The sequence below is a fragment of the Cibotium barometz genome, chromosome 57, assembly GCF_041138505.1.
Source record: "Cibotium barometz isolate CiBa-2024 chromosome 57, ASM4113850v1, whole genome shotgun sequence".
In the NCBI taxonomy this organism is placed as follows: domain Eukaryota; kingdom Viridiplantae; phylum Streptophyta; class Polypodiopsida; order Cyatheales; family Cibotiaceae; genus Cibotium; species Cibotium barometz.
The window spans coordinates 1,174,692-1,197,678 of NC_141102.1; the positions used below are offsets into that span (position 1 = coordinate 1,174,692).

The 22,987-nt window shown below is 46.8% G+C and overlaps 1 protein-coding gene across 2 annotated transcripts in view; it reads right to left on the minus strand.

Moving 5' to 3' along the window:
- Positions 1-22,987, minus strand: part of LOC147606305 (hydroxyproline-rich glycoprotein family protein) — a 108,549-nt gene that overhangs the window by 40,642 nt on the left and 44,920 nt on the right. The window contains exons 4-6 of one of the 2 annotated variants that reach the window (XM_086791901.1): positions 13,925-14,432; positions 4,585-4,707; positions 4,186-4,232 (exon numbers count right to left, since the gene is read on the minus strand). In XM_086791901.1, coding sequence (XP_086648027.1) covers positions 4,186-4,232; positions 4,585-4,707; positions 13,925-14,432 — 678 coding nt within the window. Of the gene's footprint in view, positions 1-4,137; positions 4,233-4,584; positions 4,708-13,924; positions 14,433-22,987 lie in introns of both variants that reach the window. The other variant, XM_086791902.1, reaches the window with a different exon arrangement.

Below are 22,987 nucleotides of genomic sequence, written 5' to 3' on the forward strand. Positions count from 1 at the left end.
TAGCCTTCTGAGGGCCTGGTCGCATCTGAGGCCGTCACTCTTCCAGACTCCTCCGGGCACCGATGAGGAGCGCCTGAGGTAGCCATTGATCTGGAACCCCTTGATTCGACTTCCCAGTGGCCATATGGTTGGATCGCGGTCTCACGTGTCGTGGGGCCCTTTGAGCTCCGGCCCAGCCCAGTCCCTGGACGACTGGATATGTTTTCAGCAGCTGCCTCTAGAGGCCCAGGAGAGGAGACTCAGTGGGATGAGGGGCAGAGAGTTGATGAGACAGGACATTGAGGCGGCCATCCCCCGGGAGTGGCGGACCCCAGTACAGGACCCTCCACCTCCACAGTGGATGGGTGTCTTTACTCGGCATGAGATCCTTCTAGCGGTCTGCGGCACAGCGGAGAGAGTCGCCCCACTCACTTTCGAGGTGGGAGAGGGTGGCCAGCTTCAGAGGACACGACTAGATTTGGATGGGCTCCAGGGTTGTATTCTTCAGAGGGTGCGGGTGGTCGGCTTTCATCAGAGACAGTGGCATGTAGACCCCTCACCGGCCTCGATAGGAGAGGACTGTTCTTGGAGATTATGGGCTTGGGACAGCAGGCCTCTTATTCGCCTTCAGTGGGATCCAGGTGAGTGGTTTTGGCGAGATCCCTACTTGGCCCCTACCAGCCCAGGCATCCCCTTTTTTCAGTACACAGCGAGGCTGGGGCGGCGGATTCAGAGGCACAGGATAGCGAGCACCCCGGCGGCGGCCGAGCATTGGCGGCGACAGGGGCTCTCCCCTGCCTTTCTTAGGGACTTCTGGCAGCGCCTTTGGGCCAGCTTCCGGCCCCGGAAGGTGACGCTTTTTCTCTGGCTCACAGCGCATAGAGGACTGGCTGTGGGGGCATGGCTAGCTTTTGGCAGACACCCAGCGTCCTGCCCTCGGTGCGGCCATGCACAGGAGTCGCAGCGGCACTGCTTATGGGATTGCCCACAGGCTCAGCAGGTCTGGCAGCGCGCTCTCAGGATGGTTTTTGCAGGCTCACCAGGTGAGATGCTGGTGACGTGGGGTGCGGTGGCTTGGGCCACGGACAGCGGCCCGGCCCTTGGATATGAGGACGTCCCTGGCAGCGCGACCATCCAGGTCTCTGACAGGGCGATGGCGGTGGTTCCGACGCCAGACTTCTCATCGGCAGCCCCTCAGGAGGGGGTCGGGCACAGATGGGAGATGATCAGCAGCATGACAGCTTGGCACATATGGAGAGCCCGATGCAGGGAGGCCATTGACCGCCAGGCGACTCCACCGGCGGAGGTCATACAGGCCCTCTGGGTGGACATCATTCACACATTGAGAGGACACTGGGGGAAACTCCAGGGCGACTCGGATCGCATGAGAGGGCGCCGCAAGGCTTTCCTCCGCACTTGGCACCCTGGCCCTTTCCTCACCGCGAGGGGCGAGGATGTCACTTGGCACTACAGGCCTCCAGTCTGGCTTTTCTCACCTCCCACATGTACTACTAGGTAGCCCCCCCCAGAGAGCGGCCAGCCACGGGGGTGGAGCTCAGGAGTTCACGGTGTTTTATCCCTCCTTGCGAGGTGAGCTTTGTAGCCTTATGGCGTTTTCTCATTAACTAATAGAAGGATCTTTTTCCCGGAAAAAAAAAAAAAAAAAATGTGTTGCCAACCATATGGTTGATTGTGCATCATTATGGTGGAATGTTCTCCGTAATAGCCATGACAAACCTACTACTTGGGAGGAATTCCAATGCAAAGTGAAGGCCATCTTTTTCAAGCCATCCATGGCCAAGACGCTCAGTATTTGTTGGAGTTTGGTCGTTCATCTCAAGGCTTACTGTTCTCCCCGCCTTGACCGCTTCTACCTTGCTGAGTGGCCTTGTGAGGCGAGAGGCATTGGGGGTCTCCTTGCGGGTACCACTTTCTCCGATCATGCCCAGTTTTACTTTATCTTGGAGATCGTTGGCAACAGGAGTGCCATTAGAACACCAAGATTCCCAACTCCTTGACTTGGATCCTGGGACTTGCACTCACATCAAGGAGATTCAGGAGACCCGCAGTGACCTTGTGACACGAGCGGCACTAGGGGTCAGCGGGTATCACTTTCTCCGTTCATGCCCAGTTTTACTCTCTCTTTTTTTCCAACTAGCCTTTGGCCCAAGATCCGCCCATAGTTACCAATTTTTCACCGCCCGTAGGCGCTTAATTATCCGTCGTACGTGATGCCACCAAGGAAGCACCAAGGGGGGTTTTGAACCTAGGACCTCTTGGTCCTAGGCAAACATCTTCACCACTTGAGCTATCACTTTATCTTGGAGATCATTGGCAACAGGATTGCCAAGATCCCAAACTCCTTGACTTAGGATCCTGGGACTTGCACGCAAATCGAGGAGATTCGGAAGACCTTAATAGCGCACTTCAGAAGAGCACTTCAGGAGATCAGTGTCTTTCTTCAGTTAGCTGCCCTGGATAGACTTGAGGCTTTCCACAAATAGGAGAGGAACCTTCACCATAGCATCACCTTCGTCTTGCCTCTCCATCAAGTTTTAATGAAGCGTCTACCTGCCCCGTACACAAATAGCAGAGGGACTGTCACCAAAGCCTCACCTTCATCTTGCCTCTCCATCAAGTTTTAATGAAGTGTCTACCTGCCCCGTACACATTAGCAATAAAACCTTAATAATAAATAAAAGAATTGGGTTTCACACTTACCACCCACAAAAACCATAAGATTTACTGGTTAGGCATCAAACAAGCTCAAGCACATGTGCCACGAGTCCATATTTGCCCAATCGCCAGAGTCCAGTCGATCCACCAGTGTGAGCCCTGGTGTGGATAGCCATTAAAATTTTATGAGCATCTCTCATAGCCATGCAGCATCTCGGGGATTAAGTCTAAGCTGGTGACAGTTTCTAAACAGTTGAAGGGAGAAGATTCTTCAAAGAACTGAATCCAGATGCTTCACCGAGTGAGTAATCGAGATGCTTCACCCAGTGTCAGTAATCGTGATGCTTCACCAAGTGAGTCGACAGTGATGCTTGAGCACAAGTATTGCAGTCTCTGCCTTATAACAAGGAATGCAAGTACTTAACGCATTGTCCTGAGTTATTTTGGTAGAGAACATTACATGGTGGTACCTGAAACCCTTTGTGCCACTCTTCTTCTGCTACCCATGAAATGCAAATGGTATGACTAGTCTCCATATTGAATCCTTTCAAGCAAAGCTACTTGCATCCTAAAACAGCTCCTGATATTACAATCTCAAAGGTTGCAAGTTTGCACAAGCAATGCAGCAGAACAAGTTTGAGCATTAGCACTAAGCAGCACTTAAGTAAAAGGGGACTGCAACTGACACTGATCCAGCTTGAGTGGAGTGGAGGAATGATAATGTAAGGGTTCTTTGTACAAGGAAACAACCCCTTAAGACTCAGTGGACACTTGGCACCTCATCTCGACATGTGGCATGTGTGGTGGCAGCATATGCCCACACCTTGTAAGGGGGGTCTCCCACCATCATTATAATGTAAATTACAATGTTTGCAAAGATGCAGCCCTCTCATGCATCCGCGTTTAGCTTAGGTTTAATCATTGTTTAAGCTTTTAGGTTTCCTATGTGAGTACACCATGGCCCAATCTTGCTTCAACACTTCAAAGGACTACAGTACATGACTTGCCAAGGAGGCATTCATATCTGAATGCTTTCGAGTTTCCTCTTAAAATGGCGATCTCTTGATGACTCGTTACTTGCCGCAGCACTCTTCCATCCATCCTCATGCTTGCCTACTAGAATATCAGGTTTAATTCCAGCCACTTTATCAACCCCTTCATCTATTCATCAAGATTATTTTCCAACGTATCATTATGAACAGATCCATATATTTAATCCCAACAAATCACACAGCAGTGCTTCCTCTGTCGTGCAAGTTATATTAAGGCAATACAAACAATGCAAAGAGTAAAGAGCAGAGCCTGAGGATATACAAAAAGGAATGATAAAGAGCATGCACAGCCCAAGCAAAATCCAGGGGAGTGCAAGGCAAGTCAAAAACCAAAAAGTCAAAGCATCAATTTAGACCATCAAAGACAATTCATTATAACAGAGATGCCTTATTTCTGAGTGAACTGTGGAATGTTGTAGCAAGAAAATACTTCAGAAAAATATTAGCTGATTCCCAATACTATTCGCCCTTAACATACCCCTTGGGTCGTCCCAATGCCAAAAGGAGAAGCTGCTGTACCGGCACCTGCACACATAAAAGCATAAAAACTTACTCATTTCAGCATTACACCATCAAATCCAAAACTATTCAATACTGACGCAAAAGAGCCTTGCTGCATAATACCAAGAATTTCAAAGAAGAAACCTGCACTAAATTATTAATTCCACACTGGCATCCCATTACTGAAACGGTACGTACTAAAACCATACGTGTTCATGCTGATGTCTACATCGGATCTCTAAGTCCCGAAGGAAGAGAAATAGAGTCTATTAAGCAGAAATCAAAGACCAGAAGCATGCAAAGAAATGTACATCATCCTGGTTAAGATTCAATACTCTGTAGAACTACATGAAGTACCATGCAAGTTTAGACATACCCAGTGGTTGCACTGCACTTCCAAAAACATTTTGAGGAGTTTGCCCTCCACCAAAACTTGGTGCAGCGCTACCAAACAGTGCATTAGAAGGCATCGGTGTGCCGCCGAAGCTTGCAGCAGAAGCTGTTCAAAACATGGAAAAGGTTAAATTAAACTGTACACGCAATTTCAAAAGCTCCTAAACTTTTGCAATAACGATCAGTGCATTGACATAATAAGTATATCCACAGACTAAAAACGAACTTATGTATGCCCATGGGCCCTAGTGATGTAACAAATGCCCAGATATAAGGCTTGTATGTATTAGTAGAGATACAGGCTATGGGCACCCACTTGAGTTGGGTGGCCAGGAAAATCCTGAATGCAGAGAACAACTATTTTCTCTTGAGCGCTTGCCCTCTTGCTTGCTTGTGGTATGCATGCTTGTGTGAGTGCATGTGGCGTATTGAGTGTGCATGCTAGATAGCTTGAGTGAGAGAGTGATTGATCTAGCTGGTATCAATAAAGCTAAGATGGTCCATAAATCATAGTATCAACTAGTTGCTACACATTAGAAAAGTGGAGGCCAATGGATTCTTCTAGTGCCCCTAGTGCTAGCATTTTAAGATGTTCACGTACAAAAGATGTTTATATGCTAGCCTCACTTCTAGTGGCGGGTAAAATCCTAGCCATCCCGGTGGATTGACCTACTCAAAGTCATCATTGCCAACCAACTCCATGTCATAACTGCTGGATGACTTCACGGAATTACTACAGGTAAACCTAACCCAAGGTTAGGCCAGTCAACCAGTTTGGCATCTGTTACGGAAGATGCGCTCTCTACTGCCAAGAAAAGCATCTTTGCCCTCTCTTACACCCACAATTACCTGCCAATGACCGTGCTGCCCACCTGTACAGCTTTCTTTTAACCCAATTTTTTCCCTTTTTTCACAATCACGCCTCTTTTAGCTTTCCTTCTCCACATGGCCTCTTACATCGCTATATTCACATCCAGCATCTACGCATCCTCCACGTGCCCCTCTGTAGATTGTGCCATGGAGAAGTAAAGCCTGAGGAGCAGTATATTTGTCAATGCCCGAAAGGGCCAGTTTTATGGTGGACGGGAGCCAGATCAGCGCCACCCGTGTGCGACCAATGCTGCGACACATGGACGGGAACCAGTTTTGTGCCACCCGTGTGTGATTTGCTTCGTGCTGTATGGACGGGAGCCTATTGGTGCCACCTGTGTATGGCCAGGATGGTGTGTTACCTATGGGACTGTCACTCCATAGGAAGACCAGGACATATTTATTTATATTTGTCGCGCCAGTTTTGTGCCCGCCAGGAACCTCTTGTACAAGTTTCATGAAAGAAAGATTTCGTCCATTATTTGTGCACATGCATTTATGCCTACATGCATAAATTTGTTTTTGCATGACTTATTTGCGTGTGTCTGCCGGTTATGCTGTGCCAGTACACTGGACGGGGACGCCCCCAGTGTGCCGTAGAGTGCTGGTTTGCTGACTTAGTGGTGTGGCGTGTGAACAAGTGGTAAGTATTTTCATTTTGGCCTTTTTAAAAGGTAAAATCCACTAACTAGAGTAAACCTTAATATTTATAAGGTATTGTGTTCACACCCATTTTAAATAGGGGCTGGACATTTGCTTATGAGGGGGGGGGGGGGGGGAGGGGGGGGGAGATGGGTCCAAAGTAATAAGTTGATTAAAGGTTTTATAACCTTTTAAAAAAAGCCTTGCATGGGACTTCTTTTGGGAAAATACCCACGTGGGGGGTTGGTGGCTCTTCTTGCCTTCTTCACGCCTAGCTGCATCCGCCTCCTTCACGCCTGGCTGAACCCGCCAGTTGTACTTGGTGTACCTGCTGCCCCTGATGTACCTGGCTGTACCCGCCTGTAGTATTTGGTGTACCTTTTGCTCAGCTGTACCTGGCTGTACCCGCCTATAGTACTTGGTGTACCTGTTGAACCCATTGTACCAGCTGTACAAACAGTACTTGCTGTACCTGCACGTGTGAAGCATTTAATGTACTTGGTGTATCTGCTACAAAGTACAGAACCCGAATATTAATTGGCTGGCTGTACCTGCACACATGTGAAGTTCCTGACGTGCTTGATTGTACTTGCTACAAATTGTACTGTTTGTATCTGGATTGTACTCACCGTACCAGGTGCTCTCATATTTTTCTCATTTGTGTAAATCTAAAATTTGCTAATTTAAATTCAGAGAATGCTTTAAGTTGTGTAGTGCAGGAGCATGGCATGTATATGCTGACCATGTTCCGGAAATTCTTCTTGGTGTGGCTAGTATATTTTCCTGTGGGCACCTTTGCAAGAGGGAAGCATTGTTACCCAATCATTCACACAAAAAGACATGGGTTTCCAAACACCATCCTCTCTAGTGTTATGAAAATCACAAGAAGTTATATTATGAGAAGGACGACGTGAGGACGCCATAGAAGCTCACAGATGAGAGAAAAATAGTGAGTCTTTTGAAAATGCAAAGAAAGGAAAATAAGCCATATGCCAAAATGGAGGGAAGGTGGAAAGTAGACGTTTGAAAAATTTTGGTGATTTGTCATTAATAGCATTGTTTTCAGAGCCTGAAAAGAGAAGATTTCGTATCTTCCTGCTTGATTTTTTGAAATATAAAATGGAACAAGATGTCACTCTTTTGGACCCAAACTTTAATGTTAGCCATCGTAAACGTCTAAATTAAGCCGTTTTAACCGTTCGCCACTAAAAAAGTACCATTAAGAAGACGTTTAGAGGAGACAAGAATGCCATACTTTTGTATACGTGTCAATTCACAACCTGACGTGCTTGATTGTACCTGCTACAAATTGTACTGTTTGTATCTGGATTGTACTCACCGTACCAAGTGCTCTCATATTTTTCTCATTTGTGTAAATCTAAAATTTGCTAATTTAAATTCAGAGAATGCTTTAAGTTGTGTAGTGCAGGAGCATGGCATGTATATGCTGACCATGTTCAGGAAATTCTTCTTGGTGTGGCTAGTATATTTCCCTGTGTGGTGTTGTTAACCACGCTCTCAGAGCTTCTAAGAGCCAATGAAGGTTTGACTCACCAGGGAATTTGGGAGCAAAGCATCATTGGGGAGAACCAAGCCACGTTCCCTCCGCGGTGTACTCCTTGGCCTGCGTTAGTACGGACATGCCTGTTGGTGCACGGTCCCGGAAGACCAGTGAAAGGCACGTGTACACCCAGTGAAGGTGGGAATGAGCCTCTTCATCGACTTGAACCAGTTTTATTTGGTTGTTTTCACTCCCTTGTGGAGAAATCTGGCCTATCAAGCCCGTGACACTTGTACAAATATAAATACTCCAAGAAATACAAAAAGTATTGAGGGGGGGGGCGGCCCTTTCCGGCCCCAGTGCTGGTGTCATTTGTATTTTCAGTATTTCCACTATTTGTGTTACTGATGTTATTTCCATTGTTTAATAGCAGTTAAATTAAGTGTTCTAAATATGTGTATATTGTCTTCGGATTTGTAGGCCTCCTGTAGGGAGCGGTACACTCAAATGGATGAGGCCACAACACTAGTGACAAGGGGCCCACCATCTGGCCCCTCAACTGGAGTTACCCTGCCTTGTGCCACCACACTTCAGAGAGCCAGATGGCCTGACCCTCCTGTACCTCGAGCACCCAAGGCTCACTGACCCCCTATTCATGAGATCCTCGCTCGCCACCAAGCATCGTAGCTCCTAGCTCGTCCCAGTTTCTCCTCGGCCCTGCAAATCTAGGGGCCCTCCTCACCCCCTTGCCCATGCTGTCCCCTACCACACATCGATGGATAGCTCCCTCTCCACACTCACACCCCCATATCCTCTACACCCACTCTGTATCCACAATGATGAGGATAATTATCCTCCATGATGAGGATGACAATGCTGATCCAACTGGATATTACCAAAAAAAAAGTGTGTGTGTGTGTGTGTGTGTGTGTGTGTGTGTGTGTGTGTGTGTGTAATGCAGAGAGGAGTCGCCTGCTGCTGTCGTTCTCGCCCGAGCTGCCCCGTCAATCTTCGCTGTCGGACCAGGCCCTTTGCCCAGCGCAGAGAGTTCGTGCTGCGCGTTGAAGGCTGCTCCCCCCTCTCTTCTGTTTGCGATGTGGCTGCCTGTGTGGACACTGCTCGCGTAACGTGCTCCACCCTGTTGACTGCCTCCCTCGTTCTGCTCGCCTTATCATCTTCTCTTTTTTCGCTTATTGTTTCTCCTCGTAGCTGTGTTCACAGTAAGGTTTTTTCTGTGAAGGCACAGAGTGTGCGGTCCTATGTGGATGCATCTGTGTATGTGTGTGTGTGTGTGTGTGTGTGTGTGTGTGTGTGTGTGTGTGTGTGTGTGTGTGTAGGTGTGTGTGTGGGTGAACTTCTACACTCTGGTACTGTTGCTCTTTTTTTCCTTCTTGTCTTGTCGTATTTCAATCATGGCTTCAGGTTTGGATGTTTGTACATATGCTCGAAAAGAAAGACCTGCAGATGCTAAGCGCCGCCTATCAGAGCCTGCATCACAAGATGATGAACTTACTATGGAAGCTCAGTACGTCTTTGACACCCTTAAGGATGACTTTCAGCAGTCACGACAGGAATGGGGCAAACCGGTTCCAGAGGTCACTTACAAATTGAAATTGCCGTCCCTCGTAAATCCTCTCAGGAAATTGCCCCATTGTGGATGAATTTGCAGCTTGGCATGCCTCTGGATGATTTGCCACCCCTCTCCAATAGATTATTGCATGTTAATCAGGCTTATTTCCGACATCACTATTTCCAGCAAATGATCAGACTTGCAATTCATCCCTTGCCTTTGCATGCCCAGGAGGACATGAATTATGCTTGGGACAGCTTTGTCTCTCGTATGCAGAATATCATAAGGGAGTATGGCAACTGGCATATGACTGAATGGAGGAATGAGGTTAAATGGGCAAAAAGGACAGCACAACAATTGACTGAATTTTCTCAGTTAAGGCCTCTCTCTGATTCAGAAAAGGATTCCCTTTCACTTGCTCAGTTTAAATTGACTGTTAATGATCAGAGGAAATTGCACAAATGGCAGATTAGGGCAAGAATGAAGCCCCTCATGGATAAGGGCTGCTCATCAAAAGCCTTTTTTCAGGGCTTGCATGCTACTCGAAAGAAAAACTCATGCCTAAGGGTAAGGAAGCTAGATGGCTCTTGGACGCACTCTTTCTCTAATCTCCAAGATGAATGCCAGAATTATTTCCAGAAATTATTCTCCGCTCCTAGTTCCCCATCAAATCAAATGACTGAGGCTAGGACTGAATTTCTCCAATATGTTTCTGGAATAGTGGAAATGGATGATGCTCTTACCTTGGAGAGACCTTTTACTGACACAGAACTTGATAATGCATTGTTTCACCTCAGCAAACATAAGTCCCCTGGCTGGGATGGCCTTACGGTGGAATTTTATATTTCTTTTTGGGATGATTTGAAAGAAGTCCTCTTGCAAATGATCAATGTTGCCTGGCAAGAAAATCACTTGCCGCACTCTTGGAAGCATGGCATAGTCAAACTTGTGCCCAAAAAACATCTATGTGATCATATGTCAGATTGGAGGCCTACTACTTTGATGCCTGTAGTTTACAAACTCATTACCAAAATGATTGTGCATAGGCTTCACAAGATACTGGATGCGGGACTTCATCCTCATCAGTATGGGTTTGTGCCGCGAAGACAAATCCATGACAATATATCCAATGCCTTGACTGCAATTGAATATGCTAAGTATTCGCATCAAGATGTGCTTATATTCCAGGTGGATATTGCTAAGGCATTTGACACTGTTCAATGGGATTTTCTCTCTCAAATCATGACCAAGTTGGGCTTTGGTCCCAAGATGGCAAATGCAGTTTACTGGCTTTATTCTGGCTCCACTTCTCAGTGCATTCTTGGGGGTCATCTGTCTCGGTCATGGACATTGGGTCGATCAGTTAGACAGGGCTGTCCTCTTAGTGCTCTCTTCTATGCCATTGCGACCCATCCCCTTTTAATGTATCTTGATCATCTTACAAACACAAGACAGATGACAGGTCTTAAAATCCCTGGGGCTGCATCGTTTCTCGCCCAAGCATATGCTGATGATTCCTTCTTTATGCCACAGAATTCTTCCCGGGAAGTTCAAATGCTTATGACCACTCTTTCATTATATGGCTTGGCAGCGGGATTGTATGTCAATTTTGACAAATCTAAATTACTTCCCCTGAAACAATGTGACTGGCATTCTATTCTTTGGCCGGGTCAGGTGGTGCATTCCAAAGATGTAGTCAGACATTTGGGATATCCCATAGGATGGTATATCACCAGGAAGCAGCAGCTAAAATGGATCTTCCAAAGACTTCAACATAAACTGGAATACTTGAAGATTTCTACTTGGCCTCTTCATGTCAGGCTCAAAATAGTACAGTCCATTGTAATGTCCTATGTCCAGTTCTATTTGCCTTTGCTGCATTGGTCCTCCAGGGATATTTCAGCCTTTATGTCTCAAGCTATGGAGATGTTATGGAGGACAAAAACTGCTATGAAAGCATTGAGACTGATGAAGATGGAAATGGTGTGCTCTCCTAGGATGCATGGTGGACTTAATGTCCTCAATATAAGATATCATGTACTTGCAAGGAAGGCGACTATGCAGCTTACTTTTTTCCGCCAACAACAGCCATGGACTTGTATGCTAGCATCCATGTCTGTCAACATGAGGACTTGTGCTTATGGTCATTGGATTACTGATCATTGGGAGGTTGTCATTGGGAGATTTGTAGGGAAGATACATGTCTGTCCTTTCTCTACTGCTCTGATACTTGACTGGAAACAAGTACTTTCTAAGGTCAAATGGGCTCCTTATAATTGCTCGGGGACAAACTCAATGAGGAAAGAAAGTATTCATTGGAGTGCCATCTTTGACATTCCACTCGCTTTACAGGAACCTGTTCGGGTAGACAATCTCATGAAATTAGGAATTAGATACATACAAGATGTGGTAGATGATCAGGGCTATGTCTTATCTTTTCCTCAGGCCACTGCTTCCTATGCATTGGGAATGCATCATAGATCTATATGGAAGAAAATTGCTGATTTATTACATCCTTTTCTACCTGTTCCTCCTGTGGCTGACACAGACAGGCTTACGGATTGGCAATTGCAACCCTCTGCTACATGCACTCATCATGTTCCTCTTCCCGCCTTAACCTCCATCAAAGCTACAGGCTTCTTCAGCGTGCTCCATGGATTCAGCAACATGCTAATTCTCTGTGGCATATAAGGAAGCCCCTCTCATGGTGGCGGAAGAATCTCGGGATGTTATGGAAGTGTAAAATGCCATTGAAACAAAGACTTTTTCTTTGGAGATGTATGACAGGCACATTGTCACTGGGGGTCACACTTGCTAAACGTCGCATTGCACCATCCACATGTTTAAGATGTCAAGCTCCTTCAGAGACTGTTCTTCATTTGCTTTGGCACTGCCCGTGTTCTAGGATCCTCCTCAGGAGAATTTCATATTATCTTCGGCTCCGTTTCCCGAGTCACAGATTTGGGAAACATTTCTAGCTCTTTGGCAGATTTATGAGGTCTTTGTCTCAATACTCACTATTTCTCTCTTGGGTGAGATATTGGGCTCTTTGGACAATCTGGAGTGAGCATAATTTGGCATACTTGGGTCGGCAGATTCACAAGTCATATGAATCTTTCCGAGCCTCATTGCGGCAATCCTTATATGATGCCTGCCATGAGGGTGATATGGATGCTTCTTGCATAAAGCTTTTCTTTTTATGTTTCTGATCTCTGGGATACTCTCCATTTCGGAGACCTCCCATCATGTAAATTTATGAGCATATAAATATACTGCACTGGATATTACCCAAAAAAAAAATGTGTGTGTGTGTGTGTGTGTGTGTGTGTGTGTGTGTGTGTGTTTATTTATTTATTTATTTGAAACATGCGGTTTTGTAGCGACGGACGAAACCTTTCGGAAAAAAAACCTTCAAAACCTACAAAACCTTGAAACCTCGAAACATTTCTTGTGACTATGATCATCATAGACAGACGTCCCAAATAGGGACACGGGGTCTATGGGACCACACATCTGAGGATGGTGGTCTAGAACTGCAATGGGACTTTGTGGTCAAACATTGGGGGATTCAGGGAGACTTTCACAAGATGTGACATCATCTTCTACACAAAGACGCACTAGAGCCAGGAGAGAGGACTACCACATGTATCAAGATACCACTGGGAGCCAACTTACCTGGGGGAGACCCGAACAGCACAAGGGGTTAGGGGATCAGAACACACTTACAGACCATGGTTAGCATAGTCACGAGGGATGAGGAGGCCCGCCACATGTGGGTGTGTTGCAGATTACAGTCTCGCAATGCATCTGTGGCAATATGCTATTTCATCCCGGATTCTTCACGATATGCCCCACAGGAGCGGAGGGAGTCTCCACATAAAGCTTTGCATATAAAAAGTCCCTTTGTCATAACAGGCTAAGATGCTTAGGACAAAGGAATATACTCTTGCCATTTCCATGAAGTGCACAAAGAGAGAAGAATCATCATTTCTCAACTCACTGATGGTGGGGAAAAACCTATGTACCGTGTATATGTGTACCTTCGTAAGACACAACAGCAAGGACTGAAGGAAAAAAAGCTGAACTTCTTTAAATCTGATGCTCAAATAATTGAGTGATTAAAGAAGCAAAGCCTCATCTAGATGTGATTTAACAAACATTAATCCGGAGCAAGAGAAGAGAAGTAAATGTGCACACATGTGCGTGTGCATGCGCACGTGGGCGCATGCATGCATGCATGCAATTACCTCAATATTTGCAGGCTACAAATTGGTATGACCAAAAGAGAAAAAAAACAACAACTAAACTCTGAAGGTTGACAAAAATGCAATTGCAAGTGATTAGAAGCAGCAATAATTGCTTTTATATGTAAAGTGGCACCAGTTTCAACTGCCAGACATTACCTTCATCACATAAAGCCAACTTCAAAACATCTTTCTTAACAATTGTCGCAGAATTACAGTTCAGAATGATATTGGCATGTTATGAACACCGAGAGATGTCTTACAGAGCAATTAAATTTTAAAGAATTTCTTTCTTTATTGTACTACGTATGGACGAAATCCGCTAAAAATGTGCATGCAGTAAACAGGTTAAAGCAATAATGTACAATGGTACATGGCAGAGGCTCTCCTCAGTCTACAGTCTGTCCATAACTAAAGGTCATCAAAACTAAATCAAAGAAACATAAACATTTAGAGCATCCAAATCTACGCTATTGAACTCTCATTCATACAGTACCTCCTGCAAAACCTGACAGTGGGGAAGATGTATTGCCAACAGCAGTTGCAGAACCAAAAATTGAAGCCGATGTCCCAGTCCCAAAAGGCGAGGGTGCAGTTGATGTCCCAGAAGAGACAAACATAGAGGAGCTGGGTGCAGCTAAGGAACCAAATAAAGACAAACTGGGTGCCGGAGTGGATGAAGCACTTGCAGAAATGAGTGACCCTGGAGTACTGAAGGCTGGAAATGGCGACGACCCAGAAAAAATAGAAGATGCCGTATTGGAAGGACCAGAAGCTGGGGCTGATGCTGGAGTTGCACTTGATAGCACGCCTGCTGCCTGAGTGGAGGGCTGGCTAGCTGTTGAAGATTGCAAAGTGGGATGCACTCTCTTGGCAGCAGCTTCTTTTTTGGCAACTTCCCTCCTATCAGCTTCAAGAAATGGATTGTTATCATCCCCTCTCTTCCTTTGATCTGCTAAATAGGCTGTACGCATTGACCATGTTTGCTGATGCAGGGTTTCAACCTGTCAAAAAGAAGAGAGAGGGGGGGGGGAGGGGGGGGTGGGGGAGGGGGAGGGGGAGGGGGAGGGGGAGGGGGAGGGGCAGAGAGAACATGAGATGAGATCAGTTTCACATGGTTTTCAAAACTCTCAAGGTATGCTCGAACAATCTGATACTGGTAATAGTCAAACTCGGAATTTAAGCCCAACAACAAAGCTAATGCAGAACCTCAAACTGAGCTCTTCCTTGTCCCGAATTTATCATCAGACAGCAGGATGGAGAGTGTACAATGCTACAATACATTGCAGCACATATAAAAGCAGAAAACAACAATAATTCTAGATTTAGAAAGGCTTCACAGAGCATAAGATGCAATAATAAGACAAAAACATGCTTGTTGGACAAAATGTACAATCGCTTTCACACTTGAAATTATATGTCTCTAATGTTAAAAGGAAAACAGAACATTAGGAGGAAGTTTTGGGGCAGCCCAAACTCTAGAGAAACTAGTGTCCAGGCCATCTAAGGTGATTCCCACCTTGGAAGAAAAACAAAAGGCACGAGAGAGCCTATCACCAAACAAATAGAGCGCAGTCATGACCATACATCTCTCATTGATAATGCTAATAAGCTGGTAATTAACAAACATGGGACAGCATCATACCACTGGAAAAAAATTAGGTTATTTCCCAGCATAAATAAACCTAATTAGATGTTAGCTACATAAGAGTCCACTCACACAGCTTTAAACTATCCGCTTCATCATGCATAGTGTAGATAACATGCTATAGATAAAACTTTCATACAAAGCTGCTTCTATCACGTCTCCAGAAGTCGAGGGTAGACTTATTCATAATACAAAGCAAGCCAATCAAATGTATCACTTCCTTTCAGGGCCTAGTCTTTTATATTTTTCATATTGTCTTCACATCCTTTACTCATGGACCACATGTAACAGCTTTCTGGCCTCATAGACCCTTTGGGTCTTTCATAGATGATGTATTTCATGGCCATGATGTAACCTTTTGGTCTCATAGGTCATTTCGTTAATACAACTTTCTTTCTTCTCTCTCGCTCTCTCTCTCTCTCTCTCTCTCATGGGGTCACCTGCTTTCAAGATAGGTACAATAGTATTCGATAACCAGCTGACGGGGAAGCCTTCACGTAAAGCCGTGTTAAACATGTGAACCAGTAAAGGGGCTAGCGTGTCTCTAGCATGGGAGAAATGCTCGGTGAGGAGTCCATCATGATCCTGTGCTCTCCCAGTCTACATCCTGTCAATAGCATCTCTCATCATGCTGAGGTGAAAGAAGGAAGAGTGTGGGGGACGAGGTTCGGGTGGATGGGGGAGAGGTGCTGCTCCGGGACATGGTAGATAGAGGTGGCATAGGTGTGCCAGCTGTTGGGTGAAGTAATCGGAGTTGGAAGGCGATGATCCTGGAAGATCCTCCAGGCCTCCTTACAGTCCCTTCCAAGAAATAGCTGGTATAGCTCCTGCTCAAGCCTTGCTAGGTAGGCTCTCTTCTTTCTCCGTGTGAGACGTCAAAAGATCACTTGCACCTTCTAGTGAGTGGTGGATCCTAGTGCCATCTCCCGACGTAGACGGGCTCCGGTATCACGACATTCCTCGTCGTACCAACAGAGACTGCAAGATATGGGAGTGCCAACAGAGATGCTGTGGGGGATCATTTCACAGGCAAAGTACGGGCTCCAAGAGGTGACTCAGAGATCATACACAGCACTATTGGGGTGAGGCAGGGCTGCCCCTTGTCTCCTACTCTATTTGGTCTATACATTGACGAGATCTCGGATTACATAGACAGACAGGGAGGACCAGGAGCACATTTGGCACGAGTCTTGATATCGATCCTCTTGTATGCAGATGATATTGTTCTTATTTCTGATTCACCAGAGGGGCTGCAGAGGCATTTGGATGCATTAGGGGTCTTTTGCAAGGACCGGGACCTTACTGTGAACATTGGAAAGACCAAGGTCATGATCTTTAACACCTCCTCACAGTGGATAACTAGATCTGCAGTACAGTTTACATGCAGTGGAGAGCCTATGGAGTATGTTACCTCATATGTATACCTTGGGATCACTTTAGTTGGACCTCAGTTCTCAATGCGGAAGGCGGCCGACGCTAGGTTGACGAGGGGATATGCCGCCCTTGGCTCGATAGAGAGGCAATGCTCACAGATACAGTTTCAAGAGCCGAGGACGAAGCTTTGGCTATTTGATACTCTAGTTACACCTGCACTACTGTATGGTGCCCCCATCTGGGGTCCTAGCTTATACCACAGGAGGAGACAGAGAAGAGAGCCGGCCGAGATAGATACAGAGCAGGTATATGATGGGTGGAAGCCGATGGAGAGGCCCCTAGTGGCGATGATCTCACGCATGATTAGGAGTTAACCATCAGTGCCACATGAGATTGTGCGGGCAGAGATGGGCGCTACACCGATAGTCACAGAGGCTCTATTCCAAACAGTGACATACTGGCATAGGCTATGGGAGCTTCCACTTGATAGATACCCCCGGCTAGCCCTGGAGTCCTCAAGACAGTTGACCCTTGAGGGAGATACAGAGTGTTTCGTATGCACAGGTAGGCACTTGGTTTGGTATGCACGGTATGCAGATGGAGCCACTCCCCCCCTTCCAGTACAGCATAGAGGCCGTCATTTGCTCTCAGCCGCACACAGCGAAACAGGGTTATCAGGAAGGACATTGTCAGACTGGATACTCAGAGGATATGGAGTCCACCTAGTCGTCCATTGGGGACAAAGATGGCCTTCTACAAAGATCACCTCCTATGCTTGACAGAGGATGGGTTCATCATCCGTCCACCTACATGGACATACACCTATCCTCTGGGGTGAGATGTGCGATCGGCCAAATCCGCACCTCGTCCCACCAGCTGAGAGTGGAGACTGCCAAATATGGGCCTAGGGCAGCCGCACCAAAGAACAGCATATGCCAGCTCTATCACACAGAGCCCGAGACAGAGGACCATTACATATGCCGATGCCCCGTGTACTATGAGATTCGGGGGAGGTTCCATTGCCTCTTCCGAGCTGGATTCAGACCACTTTCCAGGATCATTGACTTCCCGGATGAGAGATGCCTGGGACTTTTTCTTCTAGAGCTCCGTAGACACAGGGAGTCCTTAGTGAGATCCAGATCAGCTGTACTTGCTCGAGGACCAGCACAGAGAGCTCTCACTGACTTCTTCCATACCAGCACCCCGAGGGCTGATCCACCCATCATACCCAGACCACAGGCTAGTGTAGGAGCTCGACCGAGAGGTGTGACACTCGACAGAGCCACTGAGTCATGCAGAGCTCGACGCCCCAGACCCCATGGCCCTCGCCCACAGCCACACCACCACAGGAAGATCCGGGCCATCATCTCCCATCATCGCAGGACCTTCTCGCGCTAGCTCAGTTTTACCACCATGAGCACCATGTCACAGCGGCCCATGAGGGATGTATTAGGCATGCTTGTTTCCGTACGCCGTACGAACGTATTCGTACGGTACGATTCCGTACGGTGTCGTACGGTCGGCAGCGCTCATCTTGTCCAGTTTGAAAAACTAGCCGTTTTTTACCGTTTTTAGCCGTTTTGGAGCCATAAGGCCTTATAAAAAAGGCTTCTCATCCCTCATTTGAATTTTGTTCAATCCTTGGTTGCTTTCATAGTCTCTCACTCCCTTGCAAGGCTCAAGCTTTCCCTCCAACGTCATTCTACATTGCCCCCCTCTCTCTCTCCTTCCCTTTCTTCCTCTCCCTCCCTCTCCCTCTCCCTCTCCCTCAAGCTATTCCCTCCCTCTCTCTCCCTCTCCCTTTCCCTCTCCCTCAAGCTTTCACCCTCAAGCTACTCCCTCCCTCTCTCTCTCTCTCTCTCTCTCTCTCTCTCTCTCTCTCTCTCTCTCTCCCTCAAGCCTTCACCATCGGGCCTCAAGCTTGAAGCTACTCCATCTTTCTCTCTCTCTCCCTCTCTCTTTCCCTCGGGCCTCAAGGCTCAAGCTTTCATCCTCAACCTTCTCTCTCTCGAGTCTCTTCTACTCCCCCTCTCTCTAAACTTCATCATGGTGAGAGAGAAGAATCCTACATGGGAGCTTCATACTTCCCATTATGCCCCATCCACAAACAAGAGCAAGTCCTATGATTGGGTTTGCAAAATTGTGGCAAGGCCACCTCAAGTGGGCTCACAAGACTTGAAGAACATCTTGCTAAGGTGGGAGGGAACATTGCGCCGGGTGTCCCACAAGCAATCGCCGATGAGGTCTTCAAGAAGATTCAAAGCAACCCACGAAGGAAGAGAAGTTTTGTAGAGATTGAGGAGACCATCTCCTCACATGCCCCTCCACCACCACCACCAAATGCACCTTCTCCAGCAGTCTCCGGCTCCGCTTCTGCTCCTGATACATCCACTTACGTCTCCGAGTATTCTAAGCGGCCCATCCACATGAGGCAAGCCTCTCTTGCCGAAGCCTCCGGTGGGAGTACCCAAGTGAAGTCCCACATTCAAAAATTGCAAAATGAGGCTGAGGGAGAGATTGCGCGTACGATCATCGAGTGCAATCTTTCATTCCATGTGCTCAAGGCAAAGCAATGGAAGAAATTGGTGGTTGCCATTGCAAAGGCGGGCTACCAAGAGGGGTGGACCGGTCTCTCCTACCATGACATGCGTGGGAAGAGACTTGAAGAAGAGAAGATGCACATCAATAAGCTACTTGATCCCGTGCGAGCAGGATGGGAGAAATATGGATGTAGCATCCTTTCCGATGGGTGGAGTGATCGGAAGAAAAGAGGTCTCATCAACATTCTTGTCTCCTCTCCACTTGGTACATACTTTGTGCGGGCCGTCGACACCGCACAAGGAGGGAAGAAGACCTCGGCCGAATTTATCTTCCACCACATTCGTCGACCTATTGTTGAGGTAATCTCAAGACTCAAGAGTCAAGCCTCATCATTCATGACATATGTATTTAAGACTCAAGAGGTTAACTATTAAGTGACAAGTCTTAATGATTTTTAAGTTTTAACTTTAAATTTTATGTCCATTCATAGGTTGGTGCGGAGAATGTGGTGCAAGTAATCACCGACAATGCCTCTAATTGCCAAGCCATGGGCAAGATGGTTGAGGCGGAGTTCCCAAACATCGTGTGGACTCCATGTGCATCACATTCCCTTGACCTCCTCATGGAGGACATGGGTCATTTGCCATGGATCAAAACCATCGTGGATGACGCTCTCTCCATTGTCACCTTCTTCACCACCAAGCATAAGGTGCTTTCCATGTATCGAGCGCATTCCACGCTTGAGCTCAAGAAGCCCTCTTCCACACGCTTCGCATACATGTGGCTTCTTTTGAGAGGCTCTATGATGTGAAGTCCGCGCTCCGGCAAACCGTAGTTTCCACTATGTGGAATGAGTGGGATGAGTCCAGCACCGATGCGGCCAAGGATATGCAACGACAATGCCTCAATGAGGAGTTTTGGAAACGGGTGCGGACCATTGTTGTTGCCATTACGCCATTCTACCGCACTCTCCGCATGACCGAGAGGCAAAGGCGGAGTTGCAAATTGTCGACACAAGGTATGAGTTCATGAGGAGGCCCATTCATGGTTTGGCGGCTTTGTTGCATCCCGCATACAAATCACCCGCTATCGCAGAGGATCCGGAGTTGCTTGCCGATAGAGATGCATTCTTGCCAAAGGTATTGCCATCCAACCTCCACATGAAGTTTTTACAAGAATTGATCTTGTATAATGATAAAAGGGGTGGGCCGGCATTTGCCAATCCAAATACATGGAAGAGAGAGTACCTTGTGAGGCCCCTCTTTTGGTGGGAAACTTATGGATATAGCCACCCCAATCTTCGAAAGGTGGCCCTAAGGCTGCTTGCTCAAGACTGTTCCTCCAACGCATGTGAGAGGAATTGGAGTTCCTTCTCACTCATCCATACCAAGATACGCAACAAATTGAGCTCGAGACAATTAGAGCAACTAGTCTATTGTCGCTCTAATATGTGTATGTTGCAGGCAATGCAAACAATGGATGAAGCAAGACAAGTAAGTCTTCAATGTTCATCACTAAAGTGTAAAGTATACTGTATAATGTCATTATGTTAAGTTTAAACATGTTGCATCATGCATGTATAACATGTGTTTCTGACATATGTACATTGTAATGTATTATGTTACATGTAGGTCAATGTAGATGAGTTCAAGCTATCAAGAAACACTCTCAAGAGTGTCAACAAAGAGGTGGACGAGGAGGAGGAGAGAATATATGCCGAGCTCTATAGAGAGCTAGAAGAGACGGATCAATGCATATCTCGTACTCGTCGTCGTCGGCGACCTACTACAACCAAGGATAGCGGCAAAGGAAAGGACAAAGGCAAGGAGAAAAGCAAGGGGAAGGACAAGAGCAAGGGAAAAGGTGCTTCCATGCGGCGTGGATCTAGTAGCGCTTCCGCAACTACCATGGACGAGGATGACCTTGTGCCTCCCATTGAGGGGCTTAGAGAGCCGAAGTATGATGATGAGGGTAACCTTCTTAGTGAGGGTGACTTCATTTTTGATTCAGAGACAGAGGAGGAGTATGCCTTAGAGGATTTCCTTGCATCAGATCATTCCTCTGATGAGGATATCTCCCCTTAGCCCACCTAGTACGTGGGTCCTACCACTAGTCACTTCTTTTTTGTTCTAGTCCCGACTCTCTAGAGTCTAGATATGTATTTTGGAAATTGGACCTCTATGGCATATGCTCTAGCCTCTCATTGTACTTTTTTTTGTTCTAAATTCAACGAGACTTGAAAGCTGGCACTTCTAAGTTTTTAAGTTTTGTGACTTGCCTACTCTTGAGTCTTCATACTTCCGAGTCACAACTTTGAACTCTCGACTTGTATTGCTCTAACTTGAGAGTCAAGACTTGAGTCTTGTGCCTTGTTTCAAGATTTAAATGCATGTGGATGATGTTTCAAATGACAATGCAAGTGGTTTTCAAGTTTTTACGTGTGTTTTTAGCATCTTAAAAAACACACACCGTATTTATCGTATCGTACGATATGAATTATATCGTACCATAAGTACACCGTACCGTACCGTACCATACGCGTACCATATGACAACTATGGTATTAGGGTGATATGAGAGCTCTCTCCTCATGTACCTAGATCAGATTTTAAAGTTCTAGATTTTTGTTATCTTTCTTTATTACTATTTTGTACCCAGGATTATGTACCTCATGGATATGATGTAACCTTTTGGTCTCATACGTCATTTTGGCCTTTTGAAGATGTAAATACAACTCTCTCTCTCTCTCTCTCTCTCTCTCTCTCTCTCTCTCTCTCTCTTCCGCCGCCTGCTGTTCGCCCTGCTCGTTTCCGCCGCCCTTCCCTGTCCGCCGCCTCCCCTGCTCGCCGCCGTTGCTCGCTTCCGCCGCCCTGTTAGCGCCACCTGCTTCGCTTCCGCCGCCTTCCCTCCCGCCTGCTGTTCGCCGCCCCCTCTCTGTTCGAACTTCCGCCGCCTCCCCTGTTCGCCGCCCCCTCTCTGTTCGAACTTTCTGTCACCCCCTCCCGCCCGCTGCCCTGTTCGCTGTACGCCCGCTGCCCTGTTCGCTGTATGCGTTAGGCTGTGTGCGGCGCTTTCCCCACCCACCCTTGCTCAGGCCCCCAAGGCAGCAGCATAACTCTCTCTCTCTCGCTTCTTCCATGGCTTCCCCCTTGCGCAACCCGACGAAGGCGACCTTTATGGTCACAAACAAGAGGATAACAAATGTGGAAAAGGAAATGAAGGAATGGAAGGCAGAGATGGAGGGATGGTGGAAGGAGAAAGCAAACTTTCTCCAAATGGTATTCAATGAGGGTAAGCGGTGGAAAGAGGAGAAGGAGGACCTCATAGCGGAAGTCAAAGACCTTCACGGGGAAGTCAACACGCTCAAAGGCGTAATTTCAGCTCTTCAGAGGGAGCTTGCAGAGGCCAAGGCAAATGGTGGACTTGAAGAAGGTGAAATTCAGCCATCCATGATAGAAGAGCTCAAGGTTATCAAGGAACAAGTACGGGCAATTAAGGAAGAAGAGAAGCAACAAGAAGCAAAGACTTCCTCATGGGTGGAAGTCATCACCAAGACGCAAAAGAAGATGGATGAAGCGGAGAAGTGGATAGAGGTCGCCAAGAAGGGTAAAGGTAAGGAGATAACAACCCTTACACCTACAATCATTAACATGACTTTGGAAGAGGAACAACGAAGACGTACACGTGCTTTGCATGTGAGGATTACCGGCCTTAAAGACGGGGATAAAGTTGAAGAGGAGGTAAAAGAGCTTATGGTGTTGATGGGGATTGACAGTCCGGCCCACGCAAAGGCCTGGAGAGTGGGCAAAAAAAGCGGAGGCAACGGGGAAACATCAAAGGAAAGAGCTCTCATACTTCGCTTCCCTTCTATTGAGGCGAAGAAGGAGTTCCTGAAGAGACGACCCACTTTAAAGAATACAGGCATTTTTCTTGGTGATGATCTTACTCTTTCACAGCTTGCACATATGAAGGAAGTCATGCCAGAGATTAGAGCGGC